An 18,820-nucleotide genomic window follows, 5' to 3' on the forward strand; every position below is an offset into this window, starting at 1 on the left:
ATCAGAAACCTTTATCACATTTATTATCACGCTTAATTATAGTGCTAATTCAATTTTACAAAAATTAATTAAATATATACTAAAATGAAAAATAATAAAAAAATTTATTTTATATTTAATTTTTTATGTCATTCATAGAATAAATTAGTTAATTAAGTTTAATCTTATACTCATATTATTATGTACAAATACTTTTTTCTACATTCTGATAATAGTGAAATTCTGATAATATAGTATATATCTGTAAAATTCTAAATTACGCATAAAATTAATTAAAATAAATATGTATATTCTACAAAATTTACATAACATGTTGGTATTAATTTATGTACTTGTGCTATAGCGTCAGGTCTATACATATATTTAGTAATGTTTTCGTTTTTTTTTAAATATATATATAAATGCCCATAGTTTATATTGACTATTAGTAATTCCATATAATTATAGAGCTAATTTTTCAAATAAAATTAATTAAAAAAATATGAATTTTTTCTTAAAAGAATTTATAAATATAAGTTTACATTTTACGTTAGGATTCATGAATTCGAATTCACATTATTTCTAAGGACTCAACATTTATTGGTCTAATTTTATTTTTTGTATGAAATATACAGAGGGATTTTTGAATATTAAATATTACAATTCTGCTCTAATATATAAGTTGATATGTTTTTATACTCTTCCATTATTTCTGTTGTGTAAATTTTGATTTAATTACATTTTAAAAAATCACTTAAATATTTATTATAATATGATGCTATAAGAAAAAAATAAATGAATATATATTTTTAAAAAAATAAAAAAAATATATTAATGTACCACTAATATACTACTAATAATGCATTTGATAGAAGTATCGATTTTCTTATTTTATTAAATCCGAACTCCATGTAAATGTATATAATTATAGAAAGAAAATAAATTAAGTCGAAAATAAAAAAAGATATTTTATAGAAATAAAGGAATGAATTTAACTTAATTAGAAATAATAATTTTAAAAAACTATTTTGCAAGAATTATAATATATGTGAAATTAACAGAATGTTGTTTTATATATTTTGTGGTATACTCTAATTTAGATTTTATAAATATATATTTTAACCTCTTAAAAGATGGAGGGATCATAATTAATATAATATAAATGATACAAAATATAGTAACTTCATTTATAATTTCTATTATTCGGTTATTATAATAATTAATATTATTTATCAATAATATCCGACTTTTTGAAAAATTTATATTTTTAAAATTAAAATTATTACTATAAACATATTGTAAAAAGTAGTTATTGTTGAACTATATTTATGAGTGTATTCTATATATTCTATAAATTATATATTCTATATATTCCATATACTACATAAACTGAATATACAGAAATATTAAGTAATCTTTATTTATTTTTTTTAAATATTAATGAGAAATTGTTTAATTTCTTTAATATATAAAATAATTAAATTATATATATTAAATTATTATAAACGAATTCAAAATATCTTATTTCAATAAATATTTGTTTTTTTAAAATAAGATTGGTATAAGAATTAAACAACATAATTAAAAGATATATTTCCTTTCAATGTTGTAAAAAATATTTTGGGTATATAAATTTTACTATGATTTTACTAAAAAATACTGAAAAAATATATTTAAATAAATATAACTCCATTTGTTATTAGAAGTTTAGTATGCTACAGTCTATATATTCTATACTTAATATGTTACAATATTGTAAAAATATATAATGGATAAAAAATTTATGTTACACTTATTAATTAATTTATCCACTATTAGTTTTTTAACAAGGATATGCAGTTTCAAAAACGACATAGTATGATAATACATTTTATGCGTATTTATATTATTTTTATTTTACATGTTTCTTTCTTCTTATTATTGATCTTTTACCATTAGATTATTTATTCTTTTAAATTATAAACATTTTCGTTGTTTTTTAGAGTAATTTTAATAAATCATTAGGAGAAAAGTGCAGTGTAAATATAAAATTAGATTTAAGAACTTATCGATTACTAGCAAAATGTAAGAAGTATAAGAATTCAAGTATTTTATGTTTAAAAGAAGAAATATCATGTAATAGAGTAAACGAAAAAAAAAACTTATCTAATAATGAAAAATGGGAGAAAACAAAAAATAGACGTTCCCAAAAAAGTTCATCAAAGCATAAAGAAGACGATCAACTGGCTAGGAAAATTAAATCTAATAAATTTGAAACAAAAAAATGTTCTCATCTTGAAAAAAAAATATTCAAAGAACTGGATTATTTTGATTTTCTTAAAAATAACAGAACAATTAATGACAAGGTTTACGAAAAATTAGTACTTAAAAAATGTAGATTACGAATTTTTATACCTGCAATATTGCTATTGTTTTTTGCAATAACGATTATATTAGATTATACTTGCTTTTATGGGCTTATATGGATACTGTTTAGAGCAGTGACGATGTGTCATGGATCTGGGTGGTACGGTCGTTTACATAAATTTTTGGAATCATCCGATTTAAATTGGTTGTTCAAGTCTAAAAGTAAAGAAGCTGTGTTAAAGATGGTACAGAAATCAAGTACGGGACCATGGGAAAAAGTAAAAGGACACATTTATGTAGAGAGTTTCTTCGGTTATCTAGTATATATTGTACCATTATTAATTTTAGGTGTCACACTTATATTAGGGCTTCTTTATTATCATAAAAAAGTTATAAAATATCAAAAAATTAAGTTCACGAAAAGGTAATAAGTATAGGAGGAAACATTTTATTTTCTGTACTATACTTCTTAATTTGACGTAATCCATGTAATATCTTTAGTATTATGCTTAATAAATATGCATAGAAATTATTATAATTTATAAATACTACAACGTATAACTATCCTTTTTGATATAAAATAGTAAAAAAATATGTTTTCATTTTTTTTGTTAATTTGAGTATTTTAACGTTTTTTAATTTATATTATAAATTAGAGTTTAATTTTCAATAAATACAATGGTTTCGCACAAATATTTTTGTATATATTCAGATTTTCATAAAAAATATATGTATATGAGTTAAAATGAATATATAATAGAACAATTCGTATAATTTTATTGTTATGTGATAACTTATATTTGATATAAAAATTGATGCTCTATATTTTTATTCTTGTCTTAATATAAAGTGATTATTTTATTTAGATTATTAAAAAATAACATTATTAATTTTATATTATGAATGAATATTTTCTCTTTTGTATTTAATAAAAATTATGTAAATATATTTCCTTGGATTGATAAGTATATGTATATATATTTTTTAAATAATTTTTTGAGAGAGATATGTTATAAAACAAAACTATTGCATAAGCTTTTTAATAAATTTTTAGCTTTTCCTTGATGATATAAAATTGAAGTTAAAAATACAGAATAATAAAATAATCTTATTAAATAACTATTATTGTTAAATGTTTAAGATATTAGTGTTTCCATGTTTATGCAATTAAATTATTAATCAAGAACATTTATTATTTTATAACTGTTATTATTTGTAGAATTATATTAATATAGAATACATTAATTATATATATATTATAATGAAAATTTATAAAAAAATATATTACATATTTTTATACATCAATATAATGCTAAAAAAATGGATTAAATGTGTACATATATTATTGCACAATATGAATAAATTTATTTTTTTTTTCATAATAGTGAAATTTTAAATAATTTGAAAGGTATATGAAAGGTTAACTTATTTTTATCGGAAATGGAAATAAGTATTTATTTTCTACAAATATATGACAATATACATAGACAGTATACATTTGCATTGTTTTTTTTATGTATATAATTATATTAACTATGTAGTTAATATTATTTTAAGTATATATAAAGATATAGAGAGTTTATAATGATATTATTAATTAAGTTAAATTTATACATACCATTTTTTTTAATAAAAGAGTATTAAAAAAAACAGTATATCTATTTTTTTATATATAAATCGTAAATTCATTATATTGAATTTTCGGTTAGATAAATTTTAATTATGTTTAGTTAATAATTTAACATATATTAGTTCTTTAACCTTTAATTAAATAAGTGTAAGTTACATAGTTTTACATAAAACATTTTTTTTAGTAAATTTCTTAATTATAATTAATTTATTAAATACGACTTTTTATAGATTCTAATTAAATTATAATATTAACTTGTTTTATTATTGACTTTTATACACACTATAAATTATTATTTGGACAATTAAATAGAAAATACATATTTTTTTTTTTTGCAGAAATATATATAGGACTTGGGAAATGTTAGATTAACATATATGAAGAATTCATCATGATGATTGTGGATGGATTGATAATAGTTGTTTTTATATAAAATATTTATATATATATATTTTTTTTTTATTAATACATAGTAATACTGTATTTTATTAAGATATATTCTTGTATGTTTATTATATATATGTACATGTATATAGAGAGTTATATAAGACACTTTTTATTTTATCTTTTTTTCCTAAATATTTTAGTTCTCTCTCTTATCTCTCATGTACACTATTCCTTTTACTTTACTTTTTTTCAATTAATAATTGAAGGATTATAGTTAAACAAGAGGTAAATTATTAAATTTAAGTAAATTATCTTGTATAGGAATTTTCGAAAAAAAAAAAAAAAAACTGAATTCCCATTTTATCATTGTGCAAAATTTACTGACGTGGGAATAGAGTGTTAAGCTGTTATAAGAATTATTGTAATATGTGTATATTAATAGTAAAAATTATGTTGTTTTCTTTTGTTGTTATACTATTCCTTTTTCCCTTAAATAATAAAGAAGATTCTACGCAAATATTTCAGTAAAACAGAAAATAGAGAATAGAGAAAATTAACAAGACTTGCATTATAAGCACAGCAATATGAACATAGTGGTAAAAAAACGTTGTTTTTTTTAGGTTATATATATCTCTATGAGAACGACATCATCTTTGTAAAATGTAGTTATGATGAAAAGGAGAGAACGGAGAAGTAAAACAAGAACAAATGAAAACAAGAATCAGAAAAAAAAATAAAACAAAATAAAGCATAAATATGTATCATAACAAATATATAAGTGCAATATGCATTTTTAAATATTTTTTTATTTTTTAATTTGTTCTCCATAGAGAGTTGACAATTAGAAATGTGTTTTTACAAGAAAGAAAAAAGATTGTAAATATAAATGGATAATGAAAAAAAAACTTGAAAAAAAAAATAAGAACAAAATGGAAACGGTTTAGCACATGATCTTACGTAACATTTTCTACTTTTTGTTCGTTTGTGAAGACGAAATATTGAGAAAATAAATTTGTAATTATGTACTTAATTGGGATTAAGGAATATAAAAAATTAAATCTATATTTTTCAAAAATTTTTGGTGTATTGAATATTATTCAACAACTTATTCATACATGTATGCATACATATGTGTATATGGGGGTATATAAGCATACAGTAGATAGGATTATGTAGCCATTTACCTATTTCAACCTATGTACCTACCTATATTCTATATAATGCATATTTATTTTTATATCATGTAATATACTTGGAATTATTTGATCATAATTTTAAAGAGGCTGATACAAGCTTTTTCTACTGTACGAGTATACATGACAACAGTAGAAAAAATAAGTAAAATAAAATGTATTCTATATGATATACTTTATTTTTTTCTCATTATGGCATAATTTCAACAATTTCTTTCCATGTCTTTCATATATATATGTGTAATAAATTTTTTTTATTATTTTCTCCATGAGAAAAATAATTTTATTAAGGGAATAATGTGTACAAAAATCATTAGGAACAAAATAAATCGAATAATATATTAATCACCAGAGGTAATTTCATATAGATAAATAAATGGAATAGTATGGGTATACAATTATATGATGTCTGTGTAAGTCCATAAAACAGCATTATTCATGAGAAAACGTTTATGTATGCATATAGAGCGCATTTAAATGCATATATATATTTTTTGTTTTCGTGAATTATAATTTCTTGCACATGTCAGAATATTTACGTTGAAAAGCCGTAAATGAGTACATATGCATACATATTTATATACATCCTTTTGTATACTGGAATTTATGTTAAGTAATTAGAGTAAAATAAACAAATATATTATGTACCTTTTCATATATATAATATATGAAAATTCACACATATCTATTATTCTTGTAATGTACACTTTATTTTAACTAACTATATGGCTTATATATAACATATATGATAAAACATAGAAGTACTTTTAGAAAATCATCATACATATACTAATAAGTGTTGAACAACTTTATTTGCTTTACTGGAAATATAAAATGAGAATATCTGTATTATACTGAAATCATTCAGAAATTGTGAAGCATGTATATTGTTAATATTAATAAAAAAAAATAACTATCTTTATAAAAAATATTGTTAATATATTATAATATATTTGCTTTACATATTATAAGGATACTATATTACAAAGATGAATACGTATTTCGATCACTTTTATATTCCCACATTCGTGTAAATAATAACTAAATACAGAAAATATTATTTATTTTTATAATTATTATTAGTATTATTACTATATTAATAATTTGTTTAAAAAATTAATATAATAATTTTATTATAAGTTTGAATTAATACTATATTTAAAAAAAAATTATAATATATTTATTTTTATTGTATATGGTAACAGTTAATAATTATTACATATTAAAATGAATTTTATATTTTAACACATAGATTTATTATTAGTTTGTTTTATATATAGAATATGTATATATATAATTTTAATAAATAATATAAAAAAAAAAAAAAAGCCTAATAAATCTTACTAACTGAATATAAAAAAGAAAATTATTATTCTTTAATTACAAAAAATCGCAAAAAAAAAAAAAAAAAAACTAAAGGCTGAATATATTAATTCTCTTTAAAGCGTAAAAAGAAATTCATCGAAAATTTTTTATTAAAATAATATAATAACAGTTAAATTATATATTTAACTGAAAAGAAAAAATGGGAATACATGATATACTTTATAGTTTCTGAAAAATTATTATATTTTTATTTTCTCTTTATTTTAAAAAAATCTTGAAGTATATAAATTTAGTTCTGTATAATAAATAAATTATTTAATAAACAACAAGTGCTTTAATTTTATAAAAATTTTAAAGACGTATAATGTAAAGATTAAAATAATAAAAAATTATACAAGAATTTTTGTTTTTATTTGTAAATTTTTTATTCCAAAGTTGACTATTTATTACAAGTTAGTGTGTATAGTTATTTATTAAGCATAATTTTATTATCATCATTTTTGAATCGTTAGAATAATCTCATTAGTTTATTATATATATCTTAATAAAAGTGCGAGAAAATCTTTAAGTTACAATATTTTTTATTAAAAAGAATTAAAGTTTTTATTATGTGACAGAATCTACAAATATGATTTTTTTACTTTTCGAAGATATAAATAATTAAAAAAAAAAATACTGAAATGTACAAAATATAGAGCGTTATAAATTTATAATAAGTAATCACTATTATTCTTAGAACATATTTTAACCCATAACAACCCAGAACGATTTTATTAAGTACATGGTATATATTTTTTAAAATATATTTAATCATATAAATCAAGTTGCTGTTTTCATTGGTTTAATATGTCTAAATGTACCTTGCTTTATTTGTTATTAACAGATTTTTTGTATTTATTAAAACATAAAACCTCTCGTATAATGAGAAGATTTGGAAGATATAAATAAGCATCTTTCTAAATATGGATATAACTGTATTTTAAAAAGTAATAGAATAAAATAAAATTATACTAATTTAAGTAATAATTGTACATTAATAAAATTTATTTCAAAATTATTATGTTTGCTTTTTTTTATTCTTACTTTTTTTCCTATAAGTTTAATATTTTTGGAAAATATTAATTTATCTTTTTTTTCTTCTCTATATGTATATATATCTCGTTATTTTTGTTGAATCATGTACTAATATATAGTTCTTATTGATATTCATAAAGAAATACAAAAACTATATATAACTTTAATGTATTTTATAAATTTTTATTTGAATGTCCAAATTTCATTTTTGCTTTTTTTTCTTATATTAGGTATTTCTTTAGATTATTTTTTTCATTTCTCCCTCATTTTGTCATAAAATTTACGAAATATATTTCATATAGGTTACATGATTGCACAAAAATAATATCATAATATATTCAGAATGTATATTATAAATTTACAAAATGTATATGTGAATAATTCAATCATATACGTTAGAACTATCATCCTTTTCCATAAAGCTTAAATACATATTATCTTATCTTATCCTATCCAATTTTCTATCTCTATGCTAAATCCGTCATCTACCGTATAACCCAGATTTTCCTTATTTTCCAAAAAATTTACGTTAAACTCACCCATGTTTTCTATAGAATCTGGTTTACTATCTGATTTTTGACCTTCCATGTATGCACTTATAGAACTGTCCAAATAGGTTTCTCTATTTTCAAATTCTTGCTCTTTTTTGCATCCTTCTAATACTAATATAAGCACGAGGATGCAAAGTTTTTTTAGTAATTGTTTTTTAATATAGTTATATAATTGTTGATAACCTTCTCTGTTGGTTAATTCTCCTATATTTATTAATAGAAAATTATCCTTAGTTTCTTCATATTCATATTTATCTGATATATTCTGGAGTTCATCTGTCAAATAATTAAACAATTTTTGTTCAATATATTGCTTAATAATTATACTATTTTTTGATATCCACATTCTCCACATATCTTTTTCTTTTTCTGAATATAGAATAGTTAGATTTTTATCTGAAATCTTCCGTTTTAATTCTTTTTTTTTAAAGTTATCTTGTTCTTTTTTCCAATCATTTTTTAAATTATTAAACCAGACAGTATTTTTCAATTTTTCAGATATATTTTCATGTTCTTCCTTGAATTTATTCCATAGAATTTTTTGTTTTTCAATGTCATTAATACTTTTATTGTCTTCCTTTATTAATTCGTCATTAGTTATATTAGGATATGTTGTATATTCCTCTTTTGTGAATAATTCTAGAAATATTTTTAAAAATTCTTCTTTTTTGTATTCCCATTCTTCATTTCTGTATTTTTCGAGTACTTCCATATGTACTTCTATAATAGTTTTGTATGTATCCTTTCTTGAAGTCGTTGCATTTACATTATAATTCATGTTATGCTCTTTTATTTTTATTTTTTTTATAGTTTCTTCGTTATCATATAATGTGTTTTCTAAATGATCATGTGCTAAGAATTCTCCTTTTTTCCAAGAAACTAAAGGATATAATATTCTTAGAAATTTCACAGGTCTTCTTTTTATCTTTTTTTTTTTTTTAAACAACCCTATTAAAGCATACTACAGTAGAAAAAAATGGATTTTTAAAACAAGTTATTACGATAATAAAATGATTATCATATTTTTAGTACATAAATGTTATTTTACTTTAATAAAAAGGGAAAATAGAAAAATAACTATAAAGCTGATTAAAATAGATGATGTGTATGTGTTAGACGAACTCGCTAATAAACCTGAAATAATTATAAATATATATTTAATTCTGTCATTTCAAGAATAGATAAATAAACAGAATTGATGGTACCTGAAATTTTAGGGGGTTCAGCAAAGCTAGATGAAGGTGCGAAAGGAATTGAGGGTTCAGCTTTTAATGCATGACTTTTAGGAGATTGAGTTTCTGGTGACATAGCAGAATCTGAAATTGTTGGTGAATTAGGGCCTGTTAATACTGCGTCATCATCAGTATCATGTATTTGTGTTTCTGATATTATATCTTGAGTAGTTTGTATAGCTTCAGTTTCTTTACTTTTATCTTGAGGATTTGGAGCTTCAGTTTCCAATTTATCTTGAAGTTGAGGTTGAATTTCCTGGGGAGTTTTCTCTGTAGTTGGAGATTTGTGTGAATCTTTAGTTATCACTTCTTGTAAAGTATAAGAGAATTGTTCTATTTGTACTTCAGGTATAGATGGATATTCAGATGTTTTTTGACTTTCTTGTAAATCTTCCTTTTTTTTTCTTGTAAGTTTTTGCAAGTTGGATTTTGATCGATGAACGCGCAATCTGATGATGTTCTAAAGGTTTGTTCTTCGAGTATATTGCATAATGATTTTTGTCTTTTCCCTTTTTTTCCTATTACTGATTCTTTTCTGTAACAACCATTAATGAGACTTACTCTTTCCCGAAAATAAATATTTCTCTCATTAATCCAATCCTTATATTCGTTACATTTCTGTAAATATTTATTATCACACGTTTTTGAAATTCTAGGTTTTAGCTGTTTTATATCAGTAAGATAAGTATTTCTTTTCTCACAAAAATCTTCTTCATCATATTTTAATTCTAAAATTTTCATATCATTTTTTTCCAGAACAACAGGACATTCTTTATGTATTTTAATCGTTTCATAGTAAGATTGTAACCACTTTTTTAATGCCCCTTCCCATTTATCCTTAAGACTAATATAATGTGGTGGGGGAGACTTATTATTAATTAGATATTTACTCAAATCTCGACATACATTTCTAAATGCTTCTTTGTCACTCTTATTTACCTTAGCAGTTTTCTCTTTTATATTTTGTATAATTCTTTTGAAATATAGATCATTATAGTATGTCAAAAATCCAGAACCTAGAACATTCAATTTCTAGATTCAAAACAATTATTCAAGAATTAATTTTTATGTTATTTATGTTAACAGTTGTTTTAGAATAAATAAATAATTCATTAATATTAAAAAATAAAAAATTATTACCGAAGAAAAACAATTATCCATGATGGATTTACATTAATACTCTACTGTATGATAAATAATATTCTGAAGGAAAAATATGAATTTATATATTTTATTTATCAATATCGTTATTTTAAATTTATATTTCTTAACAAAGATAAATTATAAAATTATAATTTACATAAGAATTTGTATATGAACTATAAAATAATAGAATACATTTAGTATTTATTTTATGTGCTTCATAATTTCATTTACCTTAAGTAAATATATTACTAATGGAGATGCATCCTAAACATATTTTATTATTAATTCACAATTATGTATATGTGATTCTGTAAGAATAATATTCCTTATATAAAGAAAAATTCACAATATTAACCACAAAACAACATATATAAGTTACATCAACATGTAATATAAAATTTATTCCGTAAAAATAAAATTAATTACCGTTTCCTGTTATCTGTTATTAGAAACACATATATATATATATATAGATATTATTACTTATAATACTATAAATAATTCTTTTTGTTCTTAGGTTTTAATTAAAATAAATAATATATAAACCAGTACATTATTAGTAATGATAGTATGTCATTATTTTATTTTATTTTATTTTATTTTTTATTTATTGTTGATATAGGCCATTATAGTGTTATAATTATTTTGTTAATTTTTTTTATATTTACTATATTGTATGTGCCTATTAAAACTTTTATATGAGCTCATACATTTATACAAACGCTTAATTAATTAGAGGTATATTTATAGTATTAAATAATTATTAAAAGATTTGCATACTTATTTAAAATATAAAAATATATTAAAAAAACAATTATAGTAAAATCATTAATGCAATATAGTTTAAAAAAATATAAAATAAATTATAGTTCCTAAATAAGGAATAATAAGATAGTAATTGAACCTAAAAAGAATAATATTTTATATTAGACAAAACAAAGAATATTAAATCTTTGTAATTGTTTTTCTGTAATAATTGATATATATATTATAATAAGTAAATTAAAAATATATTACATCATTTTTTGTTTGTTTATATATATAACTAAAGTAAAATATCTTTTTTATAATGATAAATATTAATTTAGCGTACAAAATAAAAAAGATCTTGTGTTATTTAAAATACTGCTTAAGACGTAAAATATTAAATGTAATTAAAGAACAAGTTAAACTCATAAACAAGGAAATAGGTTATTATAGTGTAAATTATATATATTATTTCTTATTTTAATATTACTTTTGAAATATATACATACGAAGTAGTGAATGGTCAGAAAATAAAAAAAATATATATATTAATAATAAATATTTGTAATTAATTATTTCACGTATAAAATTACGTTGTTATGGTTATTTTTAATAATTATGTTATTTTAAAGAGTTCTATCTTAATGTATTTTTATTCTTTAATTTATTTATGTAAAATATATTTGTTCGTTCTGATTTTTTTATTTTAGTCCCTTATATAATATTTATTTTTTTTTTTTTAAATATATTGCTTAATAACAATGTACAATAGACTACAAATACAATTAATTAATCATGTTTTAAAGTATATTGTATTTATATTTATGTTTATGTTTCTGAATATATCATATAAATATATATGTAAATATAATTTATATCATGAATATATTTTTGTCGATTAATATGTGGTAACGAAAAAAAAACATATGATTATCTGAAATACTTGATGTCATTTGAATAAAAACTAAATAAATTTAGTTTTAGGATTATTATTAAAAATATTTCTTTTTTTTTTTTATTATTTTATAAATTTATTGATATATTTTTTTTTTCTTTGTTAATGTGTTTTTTATTATTATTTTTTTTTAATATATCATCAGAATTTTTGTATAATACTACAATTTATACATTACATTTATTTAAATATAATACAAGCTTAATATAAATTCATATGAATTAATAAGTTTTCTTTAATTTTATTATGAATAATATATTTAGACTTTTATTTAAAAGATAATGCTTAACTTAAGAATAGATATATTTTTATGTAAATCATTAACATAACATAAGCTAGTAATAATGCTATATGGATAAAAATTATTTCAGCATGAAGTTAAAAAAATATGTAGAAGTAAATACATTTACAATGATGCATTTTATTAAATAACGTATTATAATTTTTTCTTATTTAATATGTACAACAACAGAACAAAAAAACTGTGGTATATATAATTATAAAGAGGCACTTAAGTATTTAAATTTATATTTCATGTTATCGAACTAGAATTCTTAATTATTAACATAATTTTATAGTGTAAACCTTTTTATATTATAATTTACCTAAAATATAATATAAACAATTTTACTTTGATGATAATAATGTCTTAATTTTACTGATATTCTTTTATTTATACAGATATGTACATAGTCGTATCATATTATTAAAAGAATATATTTTAATATATATTTTCGCGATTAAAATGATAAAATAATATTTATGAATATTATGATAATATATAATACGTACTATTATTTTTATTTTTTAACCGGTACAATTTCATTTTATAGGATTAAATAAGTTCGTTCTACGTATAAGTTATTCTTTATAAAATTCTATTGTTATAGTATTCATCATACAATAATTGAGGTCACTAATATATAACATTATTTATAAGTTAATAATCATACTATAAAAATTATTATTTGTGTATTAATTCAAAATTAATATTTAACATACTGTTATTATTAAGTTTTTTTATTTAATTTTAATTAATATTCTCCTTATATATTGCATTTATTGATTATGTTATGTTTAATGAATTATTGATTTGTACTTTTTGCTATATTTCCTTTACATATATTGTATGGATAAATTTCATATTAGAAATATCATGTATTCTAAGTATGTTAATATTAATGAGTAATTTGAATATTGGTTATATAATCACAATTAATTTTTTTTATATTTATGTGTCTTTATTACTCAGAATTTTTCTTATATATTTGTCTTTTAATTTCATATATTGTTTTTTTTTTACCTTGTTAAACTTTTTACATATATCTTTATATATGAATCTTTTATAGTTGTATGAGATTCATACTTATTTACTATTGCATATGTAGTATTATTATTAAAATAAATTGTTATAACCCATTTTTTATTTTCAGTATGCATTTCAGTTAAGTTGTTCAAAATTTTATATTATATGTACAAATATACATATTGCTGAACATATATAAATTAAATTTTGTAGAATGTATTTTTTATGATACGAACTACCGGCCAAATATGTTTGATCTATTTCAGATCCATTTATCATTATGGGAACATATTGTCCATATACATATTTTTATTTTTTCTTATTGAAGACATTAACAGAATCCAAATAAACTAGTATTAATATAAATTATATGTATATATAATTAAAACACTATTTCTCCAAAAATTTCCTGTCTTCATAGATTACAGGGGTAGTGGAATGGTATTCTCTTTTTTAGCTAGAATAACTTATAGTGCTATAAAAAAGAAAATATATGAAAAGTAATGAATTAAATGATAATATAACCATTGGACATTATAAGATAAATTATTAAAATGTAGTAGTAGAAGATGATTATGCTTGCGTGTTTAACTGTTCTAGTGAATAATTTATAATAATCGAGATTCATTATAGTTGAATAGATTCACTTAATATAATAAGAAATTTTAAGAATGATCCAATTATGCACTTAATAATATAATTCTTATGAATTCTTCACTAATTTATAAAATTTTGTACTTAAATAAAAATATTAGATATTTTCTGTATCACACATCCATTTATATAATTACTATATAAACGTTCATATTTTTAGGTTGTATGTTAAGAGTGTATTTATTATTTTTAGTATAAAATTTTTTTAGACCCAGTAGAACATATAATTATTATGTAAAATTATAAAATAGTAAACATTTCAAATATTTTTATTTTGTATAAAAGAAAAAATATAAGCTACTCTTTGTGAATTATGATGAAATCTTATAAACCGTGGATTAACTTCTATAATTATTGAACATTCAAAAAAGATATCATGTTTTTTGTAGACATTGTATTATATATCTTGCACAGGAATGTAAATAATATAATTAAATTTCATGTTATTATATATTTAACTTATTTAATTTGTATGCATTAAATATTAATTATATTATTTATTAAATGTAAAAAATACATAATACGAAAATTACACTAACTTTATTGAGTAATATATATATATAACCGAGCAATTTATCCATGATATATAAACTAAATAAGGAGGAAAATTAATATTTTACAAGGAAATTAAACTATTAATTCATTATTTTCTAACTTAAGAGAGGTATAAATAATTGTGAAAAATAATGATATATTTTCCAAGAAGACCCAAAAAAAAGTTTAAAAATCACCAGTATTTCTAGAAAAGAAAATCGTATTTTTAAATAATTGCTTGGAAGGATATAATTATGTGGTATCCTTATTTTTCGAAAATTATTTTATAATATATAGACATGGATTATTACATATTTTTAAAATCGGTAAAATTATATTATATAAAGAAACATTAAATAAAATTAAAAAAATGGGACAATAAAATTTGAGAAAAACCTAAAAGAGACTAAATAAAAGAATTATTAAGTGTTGTTACTATAATAATATATACATTAAAGGAATAAATATATAATAACTTTAATTTTTATAATTTAAAAATGGCGTTTTAAATTTAGGAAATTTTTTTTCTATTTCAATTTTCAACTTATTAACTTGCAGGCTAAGACTTTTTAATAAGAACAATATAAAATTATATATAAGATTATTACAATAAATTTTTACGATTATGATATTTTTATAAATATAATCCTCACTTTATCTTTTAAAAAAAATAAATTATTTGGAAAAAATATGTTTCTTCCGTTAAAAGTATTTTTAATAAAATGTTATTTTTTATATATTTATAAAGATTTATTATGATTTACCGTTAAAATACATTACAAGCATTGAGTATTTTTAAATGAATAAAAACAAAATAATAAATTTATTTGAAAATCATACATAGAAAAATTATTATACCATACTTTTTAGTAAATTATACTGTTGTACTTAATGATTCGTTACAAATCATTTTTATTCTGTATATTATTTGTAAATTTATTTCATATATATTTCCAAATTAATCAAATTATTTGTACTATGTCAATGCTTATTATATCTTTAATCTCCTTTCTTTCTTCTTTTTTTTTTTTTTTTTCGATTATATTAATATTCCTTCTAAATGTTTACAATTAATTAAAAATAATTAAGTAGTTAGATATAAATACTTTTCACTTAGAAATAATGATTTATATTTATTTTAATTAAATCTATAACTTTCAAAACTTTTCGAAAAAACAGGAAAATTAGAACTTATTTAACTTTATATATTTTTTCAGAAATTAGGTATTTCCATATATTCTCGATTCTATAAGCAAGGACTATAATATAAAAGATCGTACTTCCTTTATGCATAAATTTATTATGCTGATATATTAACATTTTACAAAATATTATGTAAAATATAGTTATCCTTATTTATTATTACTGTTTTTGTGTTGTTATAATTAATATTTTTTTACAAATAATTTCTTTAAAAACATCATGTTAATAAAATTATAATTTTTAATGACAAGATATTCATAACATTACTTATTGGTTTTAGGGTATGAAATAATGTATTTTATATGTATACTATACGATCTATATGGTATATAAATTCCGTATTTCCTTATAATATGGAAATATTATTTTTTTCATAATATATTCTGAATGAAATTAATAATAAAAATCATTTAGTTAAACTACTCTGCTAAATCATTAAAATATATATTTTGAATATTTTTATATAAATTAAAATTATTTTATTTAGATGAAAGTTATTTTTTTTAATAAGCACTATAAAGTTAAAATATTTATAATACCTTTTTAATATTATTTTTGTATATCGATGTTATAAAATACTCTATATTTATATAAATTTTATTAAGTAGATACAAAAAAGAAAAAAAAATTGGAATTAAATAACTAATATAATGTCCTTTGCCTTTAAGAGGTTATAGTATAACTATTTATATATTTTTACTAAATATTTTAAAATATTTAAAGAACAGAACATGAAAAAAAGCATTATGATTTTCTCATTTATTAAAATTGTTGTACTTATCTTCTTAACGTGGATACCGCATCTAAGTAATCATGTGGTATGATAAAATTATTTAAGAATATTTTTGTTATTTATATTTTTCATTTTATATTTTTATGAATACTGTTTTCATCATTATATTATTTATTCATTAAATAACTATTATTTATTTTGGATTTTTAGATTACGTCTAACAAATACCTAGGCAAAAAGTACACGCTTGCTATAAAATTAGACGACAGAATATATCGATTACTAGCAAAATATAAAAAGGATAAGGATTCAAAAGTTGTAATGTTAAGAGATGATATATCAAATAATGGAATGGACAAAAAAAAGGATATATCTAATACTGAAAAGGAGTGCACAGAAAAAAAAAAAGAATTATATAGAGGTTCATTAAATAATTATGATGGACACAAACAAGATATGAACAATAAATATTCTAAATTTGTGACAAAAAAATACAGTCATCTTGAAAAAAAAATATTCAAAGAACTGGATTTTGTAGATTTTCTTAAAAGGAACAAGAATATTAGTGATAAGACTTACAAAAAAATAATGCGTAAAAAATTCTCATTACGATTAGGATCACCCTTATTATCGTTTTTGTTGTTATCAACTCTACTCCTAGTAGATATATCTCTGTGTTTTTCATCTGGAAAAAAAGGATTTTGGGAATTATCAGGATTGAAGACGACTTTAAAAACCTGGGAGACAAAGTTGGAGCCATATTTTAAATGGTTATTGACTGGTGCAGATGCATCTAAAGAAGTATTAGGACAATTATTTAATATTGTATTATATGTTATACCTTTTTTAATATTAGGTGTTACACTTATATCGTACGTTTTTTATTACCATAAAAAAGCTAAAAAATATGAAAAAATTAAGTTCAGTAAAAAGTGAAATGAATAATAAGGAATTTATTTTTTTAAGGTAACATATATTTTAATATGATGTAATATTTACAATGTCATTAGTTATGTGTATAATAAACATATAGTTAATTGCTGAAAATTTATGGAAGCAATTACATATTAGTGCATTTTATAACTCCAAAAAAATAGAAATTTATGTTCTTAGTTTTTTTATGAATTTAAAAGTTTTCAGTTTTTATAACTTGTGTTTTAAATTATTATATTGTGTAATTATATATTACTGTATAATACATATATTTGTGTTTTAAAATAGAATTCTATGAAAAGTATATATTTGTGCTTTAGAAAGCATACATAACAGTAGAATTAACATAATTTTAATAGAGTATTTTTGTTTATTTTTATTTAAACTAATATAAACTACGCTTACTATTTTTTTTTTTCTTAGAAGAAAATTACTATTTGTTTAAGTAATTAGAAAAATAACCTATTAGTTCTAATTTAATAATAAATGTTCCTTGTTGTGCATATAATGAAAGGGAGTAATCTATTCTGTCACAAGAACAATAAAATATATATTTTTTTTAGCTTAGTAAAGAACATAAACTTTATTTTTTAAAGCAACTTTTATTTGAAATTTCTTATAAAAGATATTTATTGTAAATTTTTTGTTTTTATCAGATATGTAGTCTTCTTTGCATGATGTAAATATCAAGGTATAAATATATAATATAGTATTTTTTTTAAATATGGATTAATTAAAATGATATAATAAGATGATCATACAAGATATTTCAATTTGAATGAAATAACAAACTTTCATAATACTTTTATTGTAATTAATTGTGAAATTATTTCAATTTTTTAAAAATTACTTAAATACATATTATATTGAAAATTTATAAAAAAAAATTCT

At 19.5% G+C, this 18,820-nt stretch overlaps 2 protein-coding genes and 1 pseudogene across 3 annotated transcripts; 2 read left to right on the forward strand and 1 right to left on the reverse strand.

The window, feature by feature from the left end:
* Positions 1–1,747: 1,747 nt before the first annotated feature.
* On the forward strand, positions 1,748–2,753 carry PmUG01_00037800 (fam-l protein; the record flags this gene model as incomplete). The annotated part of the gene is made up of 2 exons (XM_029008741.1): positions 1,748–1,834; positions 1,962–2,753. The coding sequence occupies 2 exons, from the start codon at positions 1,748–1,750 to the stop codon at positions 2,751–2,753; spliced, it is 879 nt and encodes a 292-aa protein (XP_028858924.1).
* A 5,626-nt stretch (positions 2,754–8,379) lies between these two features.
* Positions 8,380–10,879, reverse strand: PmUG01_00037900 (annotated as a pseudogene). Its single transcript is given in 4 exon segments — positions 8,380–9,434; positions 9,692–10,172; positions 10,187–10,750; positions 10,859–10,879. Coding segments are annotated over 4 exon segments (2,121 nt in total).
* A 6,115-nt stretch (positions 10,880–16,994) lies between these two features.
* On the forward strand, positions 16,995–17,932 carry PmUG01_00038000 (fam-l protein; the record flags this gene model as incomplete). The annotated part of the gene is made up of 2 exons (XM_029008752.1): positions 16,995–17,081; positions 17,207–17,932. The coding sequence occupies 2 exons, from the start codon at positions 16,995–16,997 to the stop codon at positions 17,930–17,932; spliced, it is 813 nt and encodes a 270-aa protein (XP_028858925.1).
* Positions 17,933–18,820: the final 888 nt, after the last annotated feature.

The sequence above is a fragment of the Plasmodium malariae genome (assembly GCF_900090045.1).
Source record: "Plasmodium malariae genome assembly, contig: PmUG01_00_18, whole genome shotgun sequence".
Classification (NCBI taxonomy): Eukaryota; Apicomplexa; class Aconoidasida; order Haemosporida; family Plasmodiidae; genus Plasmodium; species Plasmodium malariae.